Source organism: Felis catus, chromosome A2 (genome assembly GCF_018350175.1).
Source record: "Felis catus isolate Fca126 chromosome A2, F.catus_Fca126_mat1.0, whole genome shotgun sequence".
NCBI lineage: Eukaryota > Metazoa > Chordata > Mammalia > Carnivora > Felidae > Felis > Felis catus.
This window is the reverse complement of record NC_058369.1, coordinates 31,340,899-31,356,001: the sequence shown is the minus strand read 5'-3', so window position 1 is coordinate 31,356,001 and position 15,103 is coordinate 31,340,899. Positions and strand designations below refer to the sequence as shown.

Below are 15,103 nucleotides of genomic sequence, written 5' to 3'. Positions count from 1 at the left end.
TTGAGCATCCCACTCTTGATTTTGGATTGAGCCCTGTGTCAGGCTCTGCACTGATAGAGTGGGAGGGAAGCTGCTTGGGATTCTTTCTCCCTCTCTCTTTCTGCCCTTCCCTTTACTCACACACTTTCTCTCTCTCTCTCAAAATAAAGAAATAAATTTAAAAAAAAAAAGAAAGAAAAGAAAAGCCTAAAACCTAGATTTTTAAAAAAATGTATTCTCTCACATACATTTTAAACTTTTTTTTTACATTTTTTAAACATTAATTCATTGTTGAGACACAGAGCGTGAGCATGGGAGGGGCAGAGAGAAGGAGAGACATAGAATCCGAAGCAGGCTCCAGGCTCCAAGCTGTCGACACAGAGCCTGACGCGAGGCTCAAACCCAAGAGCAGTTCAGTTGTGACCTGAGCGAAGTCAGACGCTTAACTGACTGAGCCACCCAGGTGCCCCTCTCTCACATACATTTTACAAAATGTATTCTAGTGGCGCCTGGGTGGCTCAGTCAGTTAAGCATGTGACTTCGGCTCAGGTTATGATCTCACAGTTTGTGGGTTCGAGCCCCGCATTGGGCTCTGTGCTGACAGCTCGGAGCCTGGAGCCTGCTTCACATTCTGTGTCTCCCTCTCTCTGCCCCTCCCTAGCTCATGCTCTGTCTCTCTTTCTCTCTCTCTCTCAAAAATGAATAAGCATTAAAAAAAATTTTTTAATGTATTCTATCACATAAATTTTACATTTTGATTATGCTCATAAACACCAACAGCCAAAACAGCATTTTTAAAACCAAACACCGTGTGGGTCAATTGCAGTAATGGACTGCCATTTTGCCATCTTTTTAGATATATCAGCTAATAAAGGATAAAAATGTTGTCATGTATTCGCTAAATATATAACTTAAGGAAATCTGACTGCAGTTTTATGGTTCTTTCTCAACTACAGATGATGAAAAGCTCTCCGAAGTAGAAGAAGCCCAAGAAACCAGCATGGAAACAGACTCCAAGCCATAGACAGGCTATCGTTCACCATTCCCAAGAATACGGAAGTAACAACATGCTCACTGTGTTTGGAACTTGTTGTACTCTTGAGATTTAAACTTTTGGCAGTGAACTACTTTGCTTTTAAATGTTAATGCACAGTTCATTCCGATTTCTTTACACAAAGGAAAAAGACTTTAATATTGATTTGTTTGTATTGAAATGCCTTTTTTATTCTTGAAAGGTAGGAAGCAACATCCCAAAATGTTTCATAGAATGTTTTCAAGCCAGATATGTTTTGTGCTCAGTAGTGTTGTAGGTAGTTTTTAACTGGTAACACTGATTGACTTATAAACTAAGTTGAAGGTGGTGAGAAAGCGGCATTTCCAGGATGTGGGTGAGAAAATGAGTCAATCTGGAAATTGTTACCACTTTTGAAAATGGAGTTCATGAATAGGCTTCAAGAGGGCTGCAAATTTGTGAAATTATGTTCAAAATAGGGGTAGCGTATGCTCATTTGGGGAGAAGTTGCATGATACTAACAATCGGTGGTGTAAGAGGTAATTATAAGATGAAAGCAAATCAATATGCATTGCTTTCTAGATCTCTCTCCTCAACACTTGAGCAATGTGGTTATAAAATGTTTTGTGAATATGTTTTCTCCTACTGTTTCATTATGTAGGGGTCATTTTCAGCAGAAAAAAAAATTGATAAAGAAAAAGTTGTCTCAGAAAAACAGTCTGTTAAGATGCTCTTGCATAAAGGATTTCATCATCTTAAAAATTAAGCTAAGGCTGAATCATTTGTAATTTTCTTAAGTATGGAATTTAATGCTCAGTACTTGTTAGGTTCCATCCTTACCATTTATTTTAGTTCGGAAACATGACAGTTCGCATGAATCATACTTTAAACAATGTTAAATTTTTGTAATCTTAAGAATTCTTACCTTTAAGTATGAAAGTTGAAAATTAGCTCAGTAGTAGTCATACTAAAAGTGTCATAACACCTTTAACTGGCTTCCTCTAATTTCATCTGGCAAATCATGGGAGAAATTTCTTTGCGGACCTCCTATGCCCTGATCAATGTTTCTGTTTTCCAATATTAGGAAGAATTATGAAGCAAAAACTTGCTTACGTTGACTCAGAATTAAAAGTCAGTTTTCCGAAAAAGAATTTTTTTTGAAGGACTGTTGGGCAGAATATTCTAAGAGATGTCCTTCTCCCCGGTTGATTAATTCACTAGAGAGATTTATTCAGGATTATGCACCAAAAGATAAGAATTCCCAGAAAGATCAGTTCTGTGCAATCAGGGACAAAATCAGAAGCAGCAGCGGGTACACGGGAAACATACATTTTTCAGTTTATACTTCCTCATGGTTCTCTTGGATATCCTCTGGAACTGCTTCGAAGACTGAAGAATTTCATCCCCTAGAAACTCACACTGTTGAAGCTCCGCATGTCTTTGGGCCAGTAACTTCATGGATTTATCTGTCACTGTTTCTATGAGGTCATCCACCTATGACAGATACAAAGAAATGTAGCCGCGTGTTGGAAAACCCTGTAGAAACCAAAGGGGCGGTTGTTTTTCCTGAGAGACAAGTTCAGGACTTGGTGGATGTTTTGTAAATCCCAAAGTATTATTCTAATTCAAGTCATGGCAAACAGAGCTTGAAAACATGCATTTACCACCCAGCGGTAAAGACGATCTCATTTCTTCTCAAAAGAAGGCTGTGTGCATGCCTTCATTCTAATTGAATTCACTCAATATTTATTAGGCACACAGCATCATCCGAGCTGCCCTTAGCAATCCTTCAGCCACCCTCAGAATGCCCCCCACTAACATTATTTCTTCATGCTAATCATTAACTTCATCCCACAGCCATGCTGTCCAGCAGGGCTGCGTGTTCAGTTCAACTGGGCCCTCTGTGATGCTTCTGAAAAACACAAAGCAAAAGCCTTTGTCCACTACCTGCATTTGAAGCTTTCCCACTGTCAAATCTGATTTTCGGAGGATGTTTTCCACACTATGTTTCTTTTTTTTGAGTGCTGGAAAGTGGGATCTCTTTTTTGATGAGTACGGAACCTATCACAAAAATGCAAAAAAAAAAAAACCACTTCAGCTTAAGAAGTACCAACATTATTTCTGTGACAGTGCTTAACTAAGAATTCTCACCCTTGGGACATTCTCTTATAAACTGAACATTTGCCACATAACCACATTGGGTTGGAGACAGCATTCATATTATTCTCCACGCCCCATGTATCTCCTTTGTGCCCAGAGCTCTCTTTGAAGAGATCTATAGGGTGCAGAGAAATGAGATTGTCTGGTTCTGAAAGAATATACAGTGTCGGGAAAAGCAGGTCATTCGTAAGGGGAAGAAGAAATCATTGCCTCTGCAGCTGCTGAGCACAGTGAGAGTGGGGGTTGCTGAGGACCAGTGCCCCAGAAAGCTCATTAGCACTGGATCCAGTTGTTAATTTGGTCTCTTTTCTGCAGGTTTCCTTATTTTCGTGGCAGACATGTCTCCAAACATAAAAAGGAAGCTCTGGGTTCTTTTCACCCCATGCCTGATATTTTCCTATCGTCCCTGGCTTGCTGGTTCTAAGTACCTGCCCTAATAGTGTTGCTATTGGAAATCATTCCTAGGTCATGGCTCCTGGCTAAAAGGCTCCCTTTGGTCTTACTGGGTTCACTCTTCCTTCCCCTTGTGCTTAGTAACTAGTATTTGGAATTATTGTTAGACCTACACACAGTGGGAGGAGGAATCACATCTGGGACCTACCCTGTGTCTGAGTTTACAGACAAGTCTGCTGACCCACCACTCTGCCCAGCCAACTTGCCCAGGCTCGCATGTCACTTGCCGGACCCTCCCCAGTCCGTCTATATAGTTGGACTCCTCTTTTTTCTCTCCCATAAAGCCCAGTACTTTTTCCTACTGAACACTCGGCACACGTGGTAATTGCTAAGTTATATCTGTGTTTGTTGAATACCACTATTCTCATGTCAAATGCCTAGATGGTCCAGGCAGGTTGTGTGAAACAGAACCAGTTGCAGCTGGTGGTAAACTGGAGAGAATGTGCCTCCTGCCAAGGGGCCAGCCTCTGCACATCTACTGCTGTCAATCATGAGAAACTGTGGGCCTAATGCTCCCAAATCCCATTTTTCAAAAGAAGGCTTAAAATCCTGATTTTTTTTGGAAATAGTCTCATTTTTCAGTGTGACCAATTAATTCACATACATTGTTGAGATCATTCTGAGAACTAAACAGAACTCTTCACAGCCAGTTGACAACCTTTGGTTTAATGTCTTTCGCTGACCAGCAATTCTTGCTATAACCAAATATATCCATTTTTTTTCTTTCATGGTCAGTGATACTTGTTCTTAAGAAGTCTTTCTCTATACTGAAGTAATTTTTATTGTTCTCCAGAGGTTTTAAGGTTTTACCTTTTCCAAACAGATCTAGAACCCAACAGGAATTAATTTTGTATATGGTGTGAGATAGGGATCAATTTTCTTTTTTCCCCTATGAACATCTACTTGTCCCATTGCCATTCATTCAAAAACTTATCCTTACCTCAGTGCTCTGCAGAGCCATGGTTTAATGTCTATCCCCTCTACTAAACTATAAGGTTCACAAAACAGGACTATGTCTTTTAGTCCCCAAACCTAGAAATTGCCCAGTACATAATAGGAATAAAATGAATGCGAACCTAACACACAAAAGGCAAAACTCAAAACTAATAATATTGGTGCATTCTGACAATGATACTCTAGAACAGCACTGTTCAATAGAACTTTCTGCAAAAATGGAAATTTTCTTTCTTTATGTGCTACCTAATACAACAGCCATGAACCACATGTCATTAGCAATCAACTTGAAATGTAGCTAGTGCAACTGAGGAAGTGAGCTTTTATTTAATTTTAACTAAACAGTCACATATACCTAGTGGCTGTCATTTGAGACAGTACAATTAGTATTCAGCATAGTAATTAAGATTAAGGACTCAAGAGCCAGACCTTCCTGGGTTTGAAACCTGTCTCTACCACTTATCTAAGCAAATTATTTAACCTCCCAGGGCAATCCTTAAAATAAGGATAGTATTGCCATCTACCTTTTTTTTTTTTTTTAATGTTTATTTATTTTTGAGAGAGAGGGACAGAGCATGAGCAGGGGAGGGGCAGAGAGACAGGGATACACAGAATCTGAAACAGGCTCCAGGCTCTGAGCTGTCATAGGGCTTGAACTCACAAATTGTGAGATCATGACCTGTGCCAAAATCTGATGCTTCACCGACTGAGCCACCCAGGCACCCCTGTATTGCTATCTACCTTATAGGATTGTTGTAATTATTATCTGAGTTAATATTTATAAAACACTTAGAACTGGAGCAGAGTTAGCTTTAAGTAAATATTTGCTGTACTTATGTATTTTTTAATAATTTTTTTAATGTTTATTCATTTTTGAGAGACAGACCATGAGCTGGGGAGGGGCAGAGAGAGAGAGGGAGACACAGAATCTAAAGCAGGCTCAGGCTCTGAGCTGTCAGCACAGAGCCCGACATGGGACTCAAACTCATGAACCCCGAGATCATGACCTAAGCTGAAGTCGAACACTTAACTGACTAAGCCACCCAGGTGCCCCATTATTTGTTGTATTTAAAATAATTAGGGCACCTGGGTGGCTAAGTTGATTAAGCATCTGACGCTTGGTTTCGGCTCAGGTCATGATCTCATGGTTTGTGAGTTTGAGCCCCACGTTGGGCTCTGTGCTGACAACGTGGAGCCTGCTTGGGATTCTCTCTCTTTCCCTCTCTTCCTATCCCTCCCGCACTCTCTCTCAAAATACAATCTCCCTCTCAAAATAAATAAATAAACTGAAAAAATAATAGTTCAGGCGATTTAAAAAAAATAGCCTGGGCAATTTAGGCTGAAGTTTATATATGCACAAATAAGCATAGGCTTTGGTTTGGAAACTCTTGGACTGTCTACTGCTACACTGTCTATACATGTGACTATCTTTAAATTTCAGTTACAGTGAAATACAATTAAAAATTGAACTTTTTAATTGCCCTGGCCACATTTCAGGCTCAAAAGTCACATGTGGCTATTGGCTACAATATTGGACAGTACACACTTGTATCCTCACACAAAGTTCTTTTTTTTTTTTTTTTAACGTATATTTATTATTGAGACACACGGAATATGAGCAGGGGACGGGTAGAGAGAGGGGGAGACACAGAATCTGAAGCAGGCTCCAGGCTGTGAGCTGCCAGCACAAAGCCCGATGCGGGACTCGAACTCACAAACCATGAGATCATGACCTGAGCTGAAGTTGGACGCTTAACCCATGAGCCACCCAGGCGCCCCGTCCTCACGCAAAGTTCTACTGGGCAGTGGTGAATTCCTCTCCACATACCATGTATGATTGACCTGATGCTAATAATATACTAGCTTGATATTTGAATGGTTGACAAATCAGTGGAAAGCTCAGAACTCTCCTATTGCCCAGATTATAGTAGAAGCTGGACCATTTGAGTCAGAAGTAGATGAATCAGACCCAGAAAGCCTGCTTGCTATGCCCTAAATTCTTGGAGAGGAGGACACAGGCAGCAGATTTAAAGGCTTTATTATGAGAACTTAATTATTATTATGAACACTGGCTTATAGGAAAGTCTGTAGAGGTGAGTGTGTTTTAGCATTGTACCTTCTGCAGTCCTGAAGGAAGGGATGTCACAGACAACCGCTTGGTGGTTCTCCTGGCCCGGAGTAGAGTATTTCCTTGGGTTATCTCCTCTGTCTCAGCTTCTACAACATCAAGTTGTATAGTCGCTTAGAAAGAAGGAGGGGGGAAAGAACTTGTAAGGATCACAATGATCAACTTTCTTACTAGAAAGCACTGTGGGGGTGCCTGGGTGATTCTGTTGATTAAGCAGCAGACTCGATTTCGGCTCAGGTCATGATCTCATGGTTTGTGAGTTCCAGCCCCACGTCGGTCTCTGTGCTGACAGTGCAGAGCCTGCATGGGATTCTCTCTCTCCCGCTCTCTGCCCCTCCCCCACTCACACTCAGGTTCTCTCTCTGCCTCTCAAAATAAACAAACTGAAAAAAAGAAAAAAAGAAAGTATTCTGAAAAGACAGCATTCCATGCTCCCTCGGTAGCTTTTTTCCTTAGGGTTAAAGACAAAAAATGGGTTTGCTTTTTCTTTTCTGTTCTTTTTTAACTTAAAAAAAAAGTTTATGCATTTTTGAGTGGAGTTGGGGCGGGAGACAGAGCGTGAGCAGGGGAGGACAGAGAAAGAGGGAGCCACAGAATCCAAAGCAGGCTCCAGACTCTGAGCTCTTAGCACAGAGCCAAAATGTGGGGCTCAAACCCACAAACCCTGAGATCACAGCCTGAGTGGAAGTTGGACACTTAACTGACGGAGCCACCCAGGCGCCCCTGGGTTTTCTTTTTCTAATCTTACACTTTCTCCTGTACACATCTGCCTTTTCTCGTGGTCATGACCTCAGTGGTCACCAACGCGTTCTGACAAGGTGGTTATGTCTCTGTGTTTGAGACCTCGTTTTTGCTCTGGATTACTTTTTCCTTTAATTGTTGTGGAATTAGAAAAAGTACCCCTCTAATGTATGAGACCATCCCTTGAGTACTTGTCATTAATTGAAACAATGTCTAAAGCTATCCACTCCCCAGCCATGTGGCTCAAGGCTCAGTCATCAAATACCATACTCATTTTCCAGGAGCCATGTGAAACCCAGCCTCCTTAATATTTTTCTTTATGTCAGTTCAATTCTTAACACAATACATGCTTTTACAAAGGAATCCTTAAAACACTAGCATAAATAAAACAGCATCATAAATAGGCATTAAAATTAATATGGTAAAAACAAACCATGTTATTGCCTGCAGAAGGCACTAAGGTTAGGTTATTCTCCTTTTTATTAAAAAAAGAAGGCAGGGCATGAGGCTTTTATTTCATGTAGTCAAAGGGATTGACCAGGGCATTGGGGAAGAGGTGTTTGCAATTCGCTCTGTGTTTCAGTGCCTTCACCCCGTGCTCACACCTACAATCTTGCTTAAGGTCCATTGATAAGAACTTCTCGAGGAGTGGTGGCTCCTAAGTGAATGGGGCTCTGCCCTCCGAGCAGGTGCTCAACCCAGGGACTCCTCCCTCTCCCTGCCCTCCACTCTCCAGCTCTTCCCCAAATCTCACAACTTCAACCTATGAACGCTTCTCCCGTTACCTCCGCATCCCCACTGTTGGCAACCAACCAAGCTACTATCGTTCCTTGCTGGAATGAATGTTCAGAGCCTCTCTATCATTCTTCCTGGATCTGCTGACCTCCCATCCCCTCCCTACTCTGCAGCCTGTGCTGTCTTTAAAAAATACAAATCAGGGACGCCTGGGTGGCGCAGTCGGTTAAGCGTCTGACTTCAGCCAGGTCACGATCTCGCGGTCCGTGAGTTCGAGTCCCGCGTCAGGCTCTGGGCTGATGGCTCAGAGCCTGGAGCCTGTTTCGGATTCTGTGTCTCCCTCTCTCTCTGCCCCTCCCCCGTTCATGCTCTGTGTCTCTCTGTCCCAAAAATAAATAAAAAACGTTGAAAAAAATAAAAAATACAAATCAGATTATATAAATCCCCAGCTTGAAAGTATTTGATGGTTTCTTATCAAAAAGTTAAAAATTCTTAGGAGAAAGTTAAAAATTGTTAATGTGGCTTACAAAGTCCTGACCACCTTATTCACAGGCTCTTCCTTGACTGAATTACTTTCTTTTCTTTATTATGCTCAGTGCTCTTTTTAGATGGGGATATGAATATGCTCTCCCCTTTTCCTGGAAAACTCTTCCCACTCTCCTCATCTGACTCTAGTTGTCCTTCAAATCTCAACTGAGCTGTCCCTTCCTCAGGGAGGCCTTCCTAGGGCTCCTCACCCAAAGTTAGAGCACCCGTGATGGGTTTCTGTAGGTGCCCTGTGCTGCTACTTGGCATCAGATGTAATTATCTGCCTAGTGTTGGAACGTCCCTCTATTCTATAACTTCATGAGATCTGGGACCATGTCTGTTCCACCCGCTACTCTATCCTTAAGAGCGTGGCGGACATATAATAAGTATTTGGTGAATATTTGTTAAAAATGTTCGGAAGGTCAACAGGGAAAAGCCACTGTCTTTGGGCCACAGGTGAGACAGTGTCATAATGTTAGAGCTATGGCCTGAAAGGCATGTTTTTGGAAGAAATCTTGGTATAGATGTTGGTTATTCCAACTAAGACGAAAATAAGCCAATGCACACAGATGGGAAGGAAGAATTGGATCCTCTGTGTCCTGTTAGACTCTTCAACTTCAGCCCCATCAGTATAGAAACATGTTGTCTTTGTTGTTTTCAATGAAAATAGGTAAGTCCATCCATACCAGGTAATTGCTAGAGGCTTGGATGCTAGTGTTACTGACTGCTTTTTCCAGAAGAGAGAGTTTAAAAGGGCCATCAGTCACCTGGAAGGCATCATTTTTGGGGGTGTTTGTTTGTTTATTTTCTGAAAAAGTAGTACTCACCAGGTATGCAGCCTTATCACTGTGTGAAATGTGGGATTGTGTGTGGATTCCCTATCTTAGGGCCACACACGTTTCCTGGTGCTCTGCTATAAAGGACATGAAGAAGCTACACAACATATTTAGGGCAGTGAAGCTGCCCTGTCTGGCACTGTAATGGTGGATATAGGACATCACATGATGGCGTTGTCATATTAAGCCAAGACGTTAGTAATAGAGGAAACTGTGTGGGTGGGGTAAGGAGTGAGGGTATATGGGAAGTAAATCTCTGTATCTTCCATTTTTCTAGTAAACCTACAACTGCTCTAAAAAAAAATAGTCTATTAACTTAGAAAAGCTACAGAGAAGAATGCAAATATTTGTGGTAATGTTCGTTATAACTGATAGGACCCCTCCCCCCCACCAAACAGCATCACTGCATTGCATAAAAGACTTCAAGTCAACAATTCAAATGTTGATTCTTCCACGAGGAACTTGGGAATTAGATACATAAAATGTTGCTTAGGATTTACCAATCATAAATTATATTCATAGAAATCTCCCATACCCTCCACTGTAGGAAATAGCTATTTCAAAGGTTGCATTACTGCTCTTTCCAGAAACAAAAGAAAAATCCTACTGTAGTTTGATTTTCTCATATACATGTACACATACATATAGATGTATATATGTGTCTACACACATATAGGCATGTGGGTGCACATTTAAATAAAACAGGGGCTTTAGAAAAAAAGACCACCAGTTGGACTGGGAAGGACCGCAGAGGCAATCTAATGCAGAGCTCTTCAAAATATATTCACAAGTACATCATCTGGGGCTAGGTATAGAATGCAGATTCTGACTCAGTAGACCCAGGTGGGGCCTGAGATTCTGCATTTCAGACAAGCTCCCAGGAGATGCCACACTTTGGGTTGCAAGCAAAGCCGTCCTAATTTCACTATTCCCCCTTGGCCTTGACACTTAACCACGAGTTGCCTTTGATTACCATTCTGTGACAGCTTTCTCATTCTTGGTTTCATGAATAACCTGGCGGATGGAAGGTCCTTGACAATTCTAGGAAGAAGGCTCTGAGGGTTTGAAAGGAAAGTTTCCTTAGGGTTAGCGGAGGCCCCTCTGCTGCCATTTGCTGACTTGCTTCTACTTTTGCAGGACAGCATCCTTCCCAAAACAGTCTTCACTTTCTTCATCCAGTTTTTTTTTGTATTTTGCTGGCTTTCATGAAATTCCATGTCGCTATCCCCGGACGTTTCGTCTTTGGGCACCAGTATGTTTTGTTTTACTAGGTTGGTAGACACAGCTCTATGCCATCTAAAAATAAAAAAAAGAATTTGTTTTAAGGGAATTAAAAAGTTAGAAACAAATGACTGAAATCATCAAAATCTAAACTTGAATTGTGACCTAATCACACAATTCCAAAAAGTAAAACTGAAGACCAAGAATCAAATCACAGAAAAACCAAGCCAAAGCAACCCCTTGGTGTTTTGTTACCCAACTGTAGTCAAGGGCCTTCTGGCCACTCTCTTGTTTTATCCTCTTAGTTCCCTAAGAGGTAGGTCATATTGTTATCTCTGTTTCACTAACGAGTAAACTGAAACAAAGAGAGGTTAAGTTAATTTGGCCAAGCATAGAATGCCGATTTTAATCCGGGTCTGTGAGTGTTAGAACACATATTGGCAAATAGGCAACCTTGTCTCAATGATGGCTTTTGCTGGATTTGGTGGTTCCCAGTCCACAGTGATGAGAGAGGAGAGTCGGCTAGAGTAGTCATTAAGGGACGCAGTCCCCAAAGCCCCATAAATGTTGCAAGTACACAGAGCACTCATTTGGATAGAGGAACTCTAAACTCTTGTTTCTAAAATTGCAAATAGTCACACACCATCTTCATCATTTTGGCATATCTCAATAATACAAATAGATAACGTTCCTTAGCAGCTTTCTATGCACGGAACACTCTTTCAAGTTCTTCCCTGTATTTTATGTAATTTACCCTTTTCCTACTGTCATCTCCTTTTTATAAATGACAGATTAAAGCTTCGAAAGGTTAAATAAGCCCAGGATCTGATCCCAAGGTCTGCGTTACTCACTATTCTAGAGTAAATATCATCTATATCATGATAACCATTCTTTTTTTTTTTTTAATTTTTTTTTTCAACATTTATTTATTTTTGGGACAGAGAGAGACAGAGCGTGAACAGGGGAGGGGCAGAGAGAGAGGGAGACACAGAATCAGAAACAGGCTCCAGGCTCTGAGCCATCAGCCCAGAGCCCGATGCGGGGCTCGAACTCACGGACCGTGAGATCGTGACCTGGCTGAAGTCGGACGCTTAACCGACTGTGCCACCCAGGCGCCCATGATAACCATTCTTTAGCTAATATTCTTCCTCAAGTAGCCGTTATCTTTAGTGTCATCCAAAACAATAATATCCATAAAATCCCAGGGATTTAAAAAAGTTTAATCTTGGGCACCTGGATGGCTTGGTTGGTTAAAAAAAATTAAACCTTTTATTTTGAGATAACTGTCATTTCACAGGCAGTCTTAAGAAGTGATACGGGGAGATTTGCCCAGTTTCCTCCAATGGTAACCTCTTGTAAAAGTGTAACTGTCACAACATCGATACCGTCAAGATATAGAACATTTCCGTCACCACCAGGATCCTTCATGTGTTATGGCCACGCCCACTTCCCCACTCACCCCCACGGTCTCCTTAAGCTGTCCTCCATTTGTATAATTTTTGTCCTTTCAAAAATGTTATATAAATGGAATCATACAGCCTATGATCTTTTGGGGATTTACTTTTTTTCACTCAGCATAAATCTCCTGGAAATTCATCCAGGTTGGTGGATGTATCAATTATTTGTTCCTTTTTGTTTCTGAGTAATATTCCATGATATGGATTACCACTGTCTAATCATTCGCTCATTGAAAAACATTTGGATTGTTTCCAGTGTGGGGCTAATATGAATACATACATAAGCATTTGTATGAATATAAACTTTCATTTCTCTGGATGAAATCCCAGATTTTATATTATGTTATGTTATGTTTGCAATATATGGGACAAGTATTTCTAATACGGATTAAAATAAGCTCATAACTAATAAAAGGTGTCTTTCATCATATGCTACCTAAAATATCTCGAGTACCACCATACAGCATCCTCCAAGAAAATACTGCTCTAACCTGGACCTAAATCATTCAGCTTCTCTGTAATTACACATGGGAAGTGGTTCAGAAGAGTCCAGGCACCGGAGTTAAATGGTCTTGGTCAACCCTGCACCACGCTTCCTAGTTATGTGATCTTGGGCATGTTATCTAACCTCTATAAGCTTAGGTTTTTCTCATTTGAAAACGGGTATACTGTTTTCAGAAATGTGGGAATAAAAAGAAAAATTCATGTACTTGGCACCTAATAAATGATAGCTTTTACTAATACGTGATTCAGATGAGTGAGGAAAAAATGTAAAAGGCAAGGAGGGACCTCAAGCTAGAAGTCAAATGAAGGGAGGCCATGTTGGGTAGCCAGCCTCCCTTTTAGGACTGGAACAGGAGTTCTTCCAGTTACACATGCACTCAAACGCTAGGGGGTGCTATTCACATTCAGTCATCGAGGTGTATAGTCACTATAACTTTCTAGCAGATGGCAGTAAAGTGTTTGAAAGATGGAATGCCATTTTCTAATTTGCCCAAAGACCATTTATGGGCTAAGAATAATCTTCCATAGAGCCCTGTGAGAATCATTTAACAAAGCCATCAATTTCTACTACCATAAATACACAAATGCGCGCACACACACATACACACACACATGCACACTCTCAAAATAATAGAAATACAACTTCAGGAGGCTCAAGAACCTCAAAGGCCATCCACGTCATCTCTCAGATTAAAAGCCCAGCTCTAAGGAGTCCAAATCTCTAGAATGTATCTCCCACACCATGCCCTGCACCCTCATTCCCTATTTATTGATTTGTTTATTTATTTTAAAATTTACTTGAGAGAGACAGAGTGTGAGCAGGGAAGGGGCAGAGAGAGAGAGGGACACAAAGAATTCCGTGCTGTCAGCACTGAGCCCAAGGCAGGGCTCGAAATCACACACCATGAGATCATGACCTGAACCAAAATCAAGAGTAGAACACTTAACCAACTGATCCACACAGGCTCCCCCCAATCTACTTATAACATAACAAAGGTGAGTTTATTCCAGGGCCTTGGAATAGAACTGTTGTTAATTTCTGTCTTGAAAAGAACCCTTCCCCTTCTTAAGTTTTCAAGTATCTTGGTTGGTAATGAACTTATTTTGTTGTACTGCTTCCCCTTTTAACCTCATTTTCTTATTGAAAGTGGAAATCTCTGCAATATTTCATTTTGTCCAAGGAAGTTCAGAAGGTTGGTGTTTGATGATTCAGGCCTCATAAAAACACCTCATTTCTACATGTCTGAGCTATTGCTCATGAACCTGGTAAGAAAGAAGCCAAAAGAAATTGGAAAATAAATCATCTCATTGATTTTCTAAATTAAAATGTATTATGTTTGGAGTATTTCATGCCTGTGTCTATGGTTTTTCCATTGGCAGGAAATACCAGATATAAGACAGTTTTAACATTAGATTAAAGAACGTGCACAGCGTGAAGTACAATTAGTACGTATTTCGGTACCTATTGCTGGGCAAGGGAACAGAAAGCATTCATCATGGCCTCTTCCCAAAGAATGTAGTACTGAATTCTCAAAATCATAGTATTTACAGAGGACGTGTGATGTCTAAAATTTTGAGACTGAAATAACAACTTAGTGCTTATTTTAGCGTCCTATGTCACATTAAAACCCAAATTCAGGTGGAAAGGAAAGGTTTTCCTCATCACGATTACACTTTCCTATTAAATGAGGCTTCCCTTGTGGCACTAGGCTTCCCGACCAATGTATAAATGCAGCGCCTCCCCCAACCCCCGATCCGTTCAGAGACTTCATTTCTAAAGGCAAAGCTGAAACAGAGATGCCACCCTTTCTCACCATCCCAGTGAACATCGTTTAATGCAAAATCCAAAGAATCTCCCTTAACAGAAAAGGAGATGACTCCTGTTTACCTACCTTTCCATCCCCTTCCTTTTGAAGGGGCCATTTTTCTTTCTGGGTTGCTGGAGTCTTCGGTACTGGCCAGCTCTTCCACAGGCACCCTTAAAAGACTCTGGAAGATACAGTTGAGGGGGGTCCATTGCTGTCACGTCCACCTGCCGTGGCTGTTGTGGATTTCTTCAGGTCTTCAGCTCACAACAGCAAAGCAAAACAGCCAGTGCCACAGGCGCTTTTAACTTCTGGGCTGTTGGGGGCGGGGGTGGGAAGTATGTAGGAAAGTTTTGGAATCTTGTTCTTATTCCCTTCTAGGTGTGAGAGACATCATTGGTGGGACGGGCCCTGTTTACCACTTCTCAGAGGTTGGGGATGATGCATTTGACAGAGCGGTGGGAAATTCCGGTTGGCTTTGTGGAACACTGATGCTTGGGCAAGGCAAATGCAGAAAAGGTGGTCTGATTGCCTAACCACTGCCATTTGGGTTGGTAATAAAATAATCACGCACCAATGGGTTATGGCAT

At 41.3% G+C, this 15,103-nt stretch overlaps 2 protein-coding genes across 3 annotated transcripts in view; one reads left to right on the top strand and one right to left on the bottom strand.

The window, feature by feature from the left end:
- The window catches only part of THOC7 (THO complex 7), a 24,305-nt gene extending 22,548 nt beyond the window's left edge, over positions 1 to 1,757 (top strand). The window contains exon 8 of the mRNA XM_023249910.2: positions 936 to 1,757. Within this exon, the coding sequence (XP_023105678.1) occupies positions 936 to 1,003 (68 nt within the window). The 3' untranslated portion in view covers positions 1,004 to 1,757. The remainder of the gene's footprint in view (positions 1 to 935) is intronic.
- Positions 1 to 15,103, bottom strand: part of CA2H3orf49 (chromosome A2 C3orf49 homolog) — an 18,082-nt gene extending 2,979 nt beyond the window's left edge. Inside the window, exons 1-5 of one of the 2 annotated variants that reach the window (XM_045051803.1) lie at positions 14,601 to 15,103; positions 10,500 to 10,822; positions 6,675 to 6,799; positions 2,939 to 3,052; positions 2,321 to 2,485 (exon numbers count right to left, since the gene is read on the bottom strand). In XM_045051803.1, the coding sequence (XP_044907738.1) occupies positions 2,321 to 2,485; positions 2,939 to 3,052; positions 6,675 to 6,799; positions 10,500 to 10,822; positions 14,601 to 14,725 (852 nt within the window). In that variant the 5' untranslated portion in view covers positions 14,726 to 15,103. Of the gene's footprint in view, positions 1 to 1,786; positions 2,486 to 2,938; positions 3,053 to 6,674; positions 6,800 to 10,499; positions 10,823 to 14,600 lie in introns of those variants that run through there. The other variant, XM_045051804.1, reaches the window with a different exon arrangement.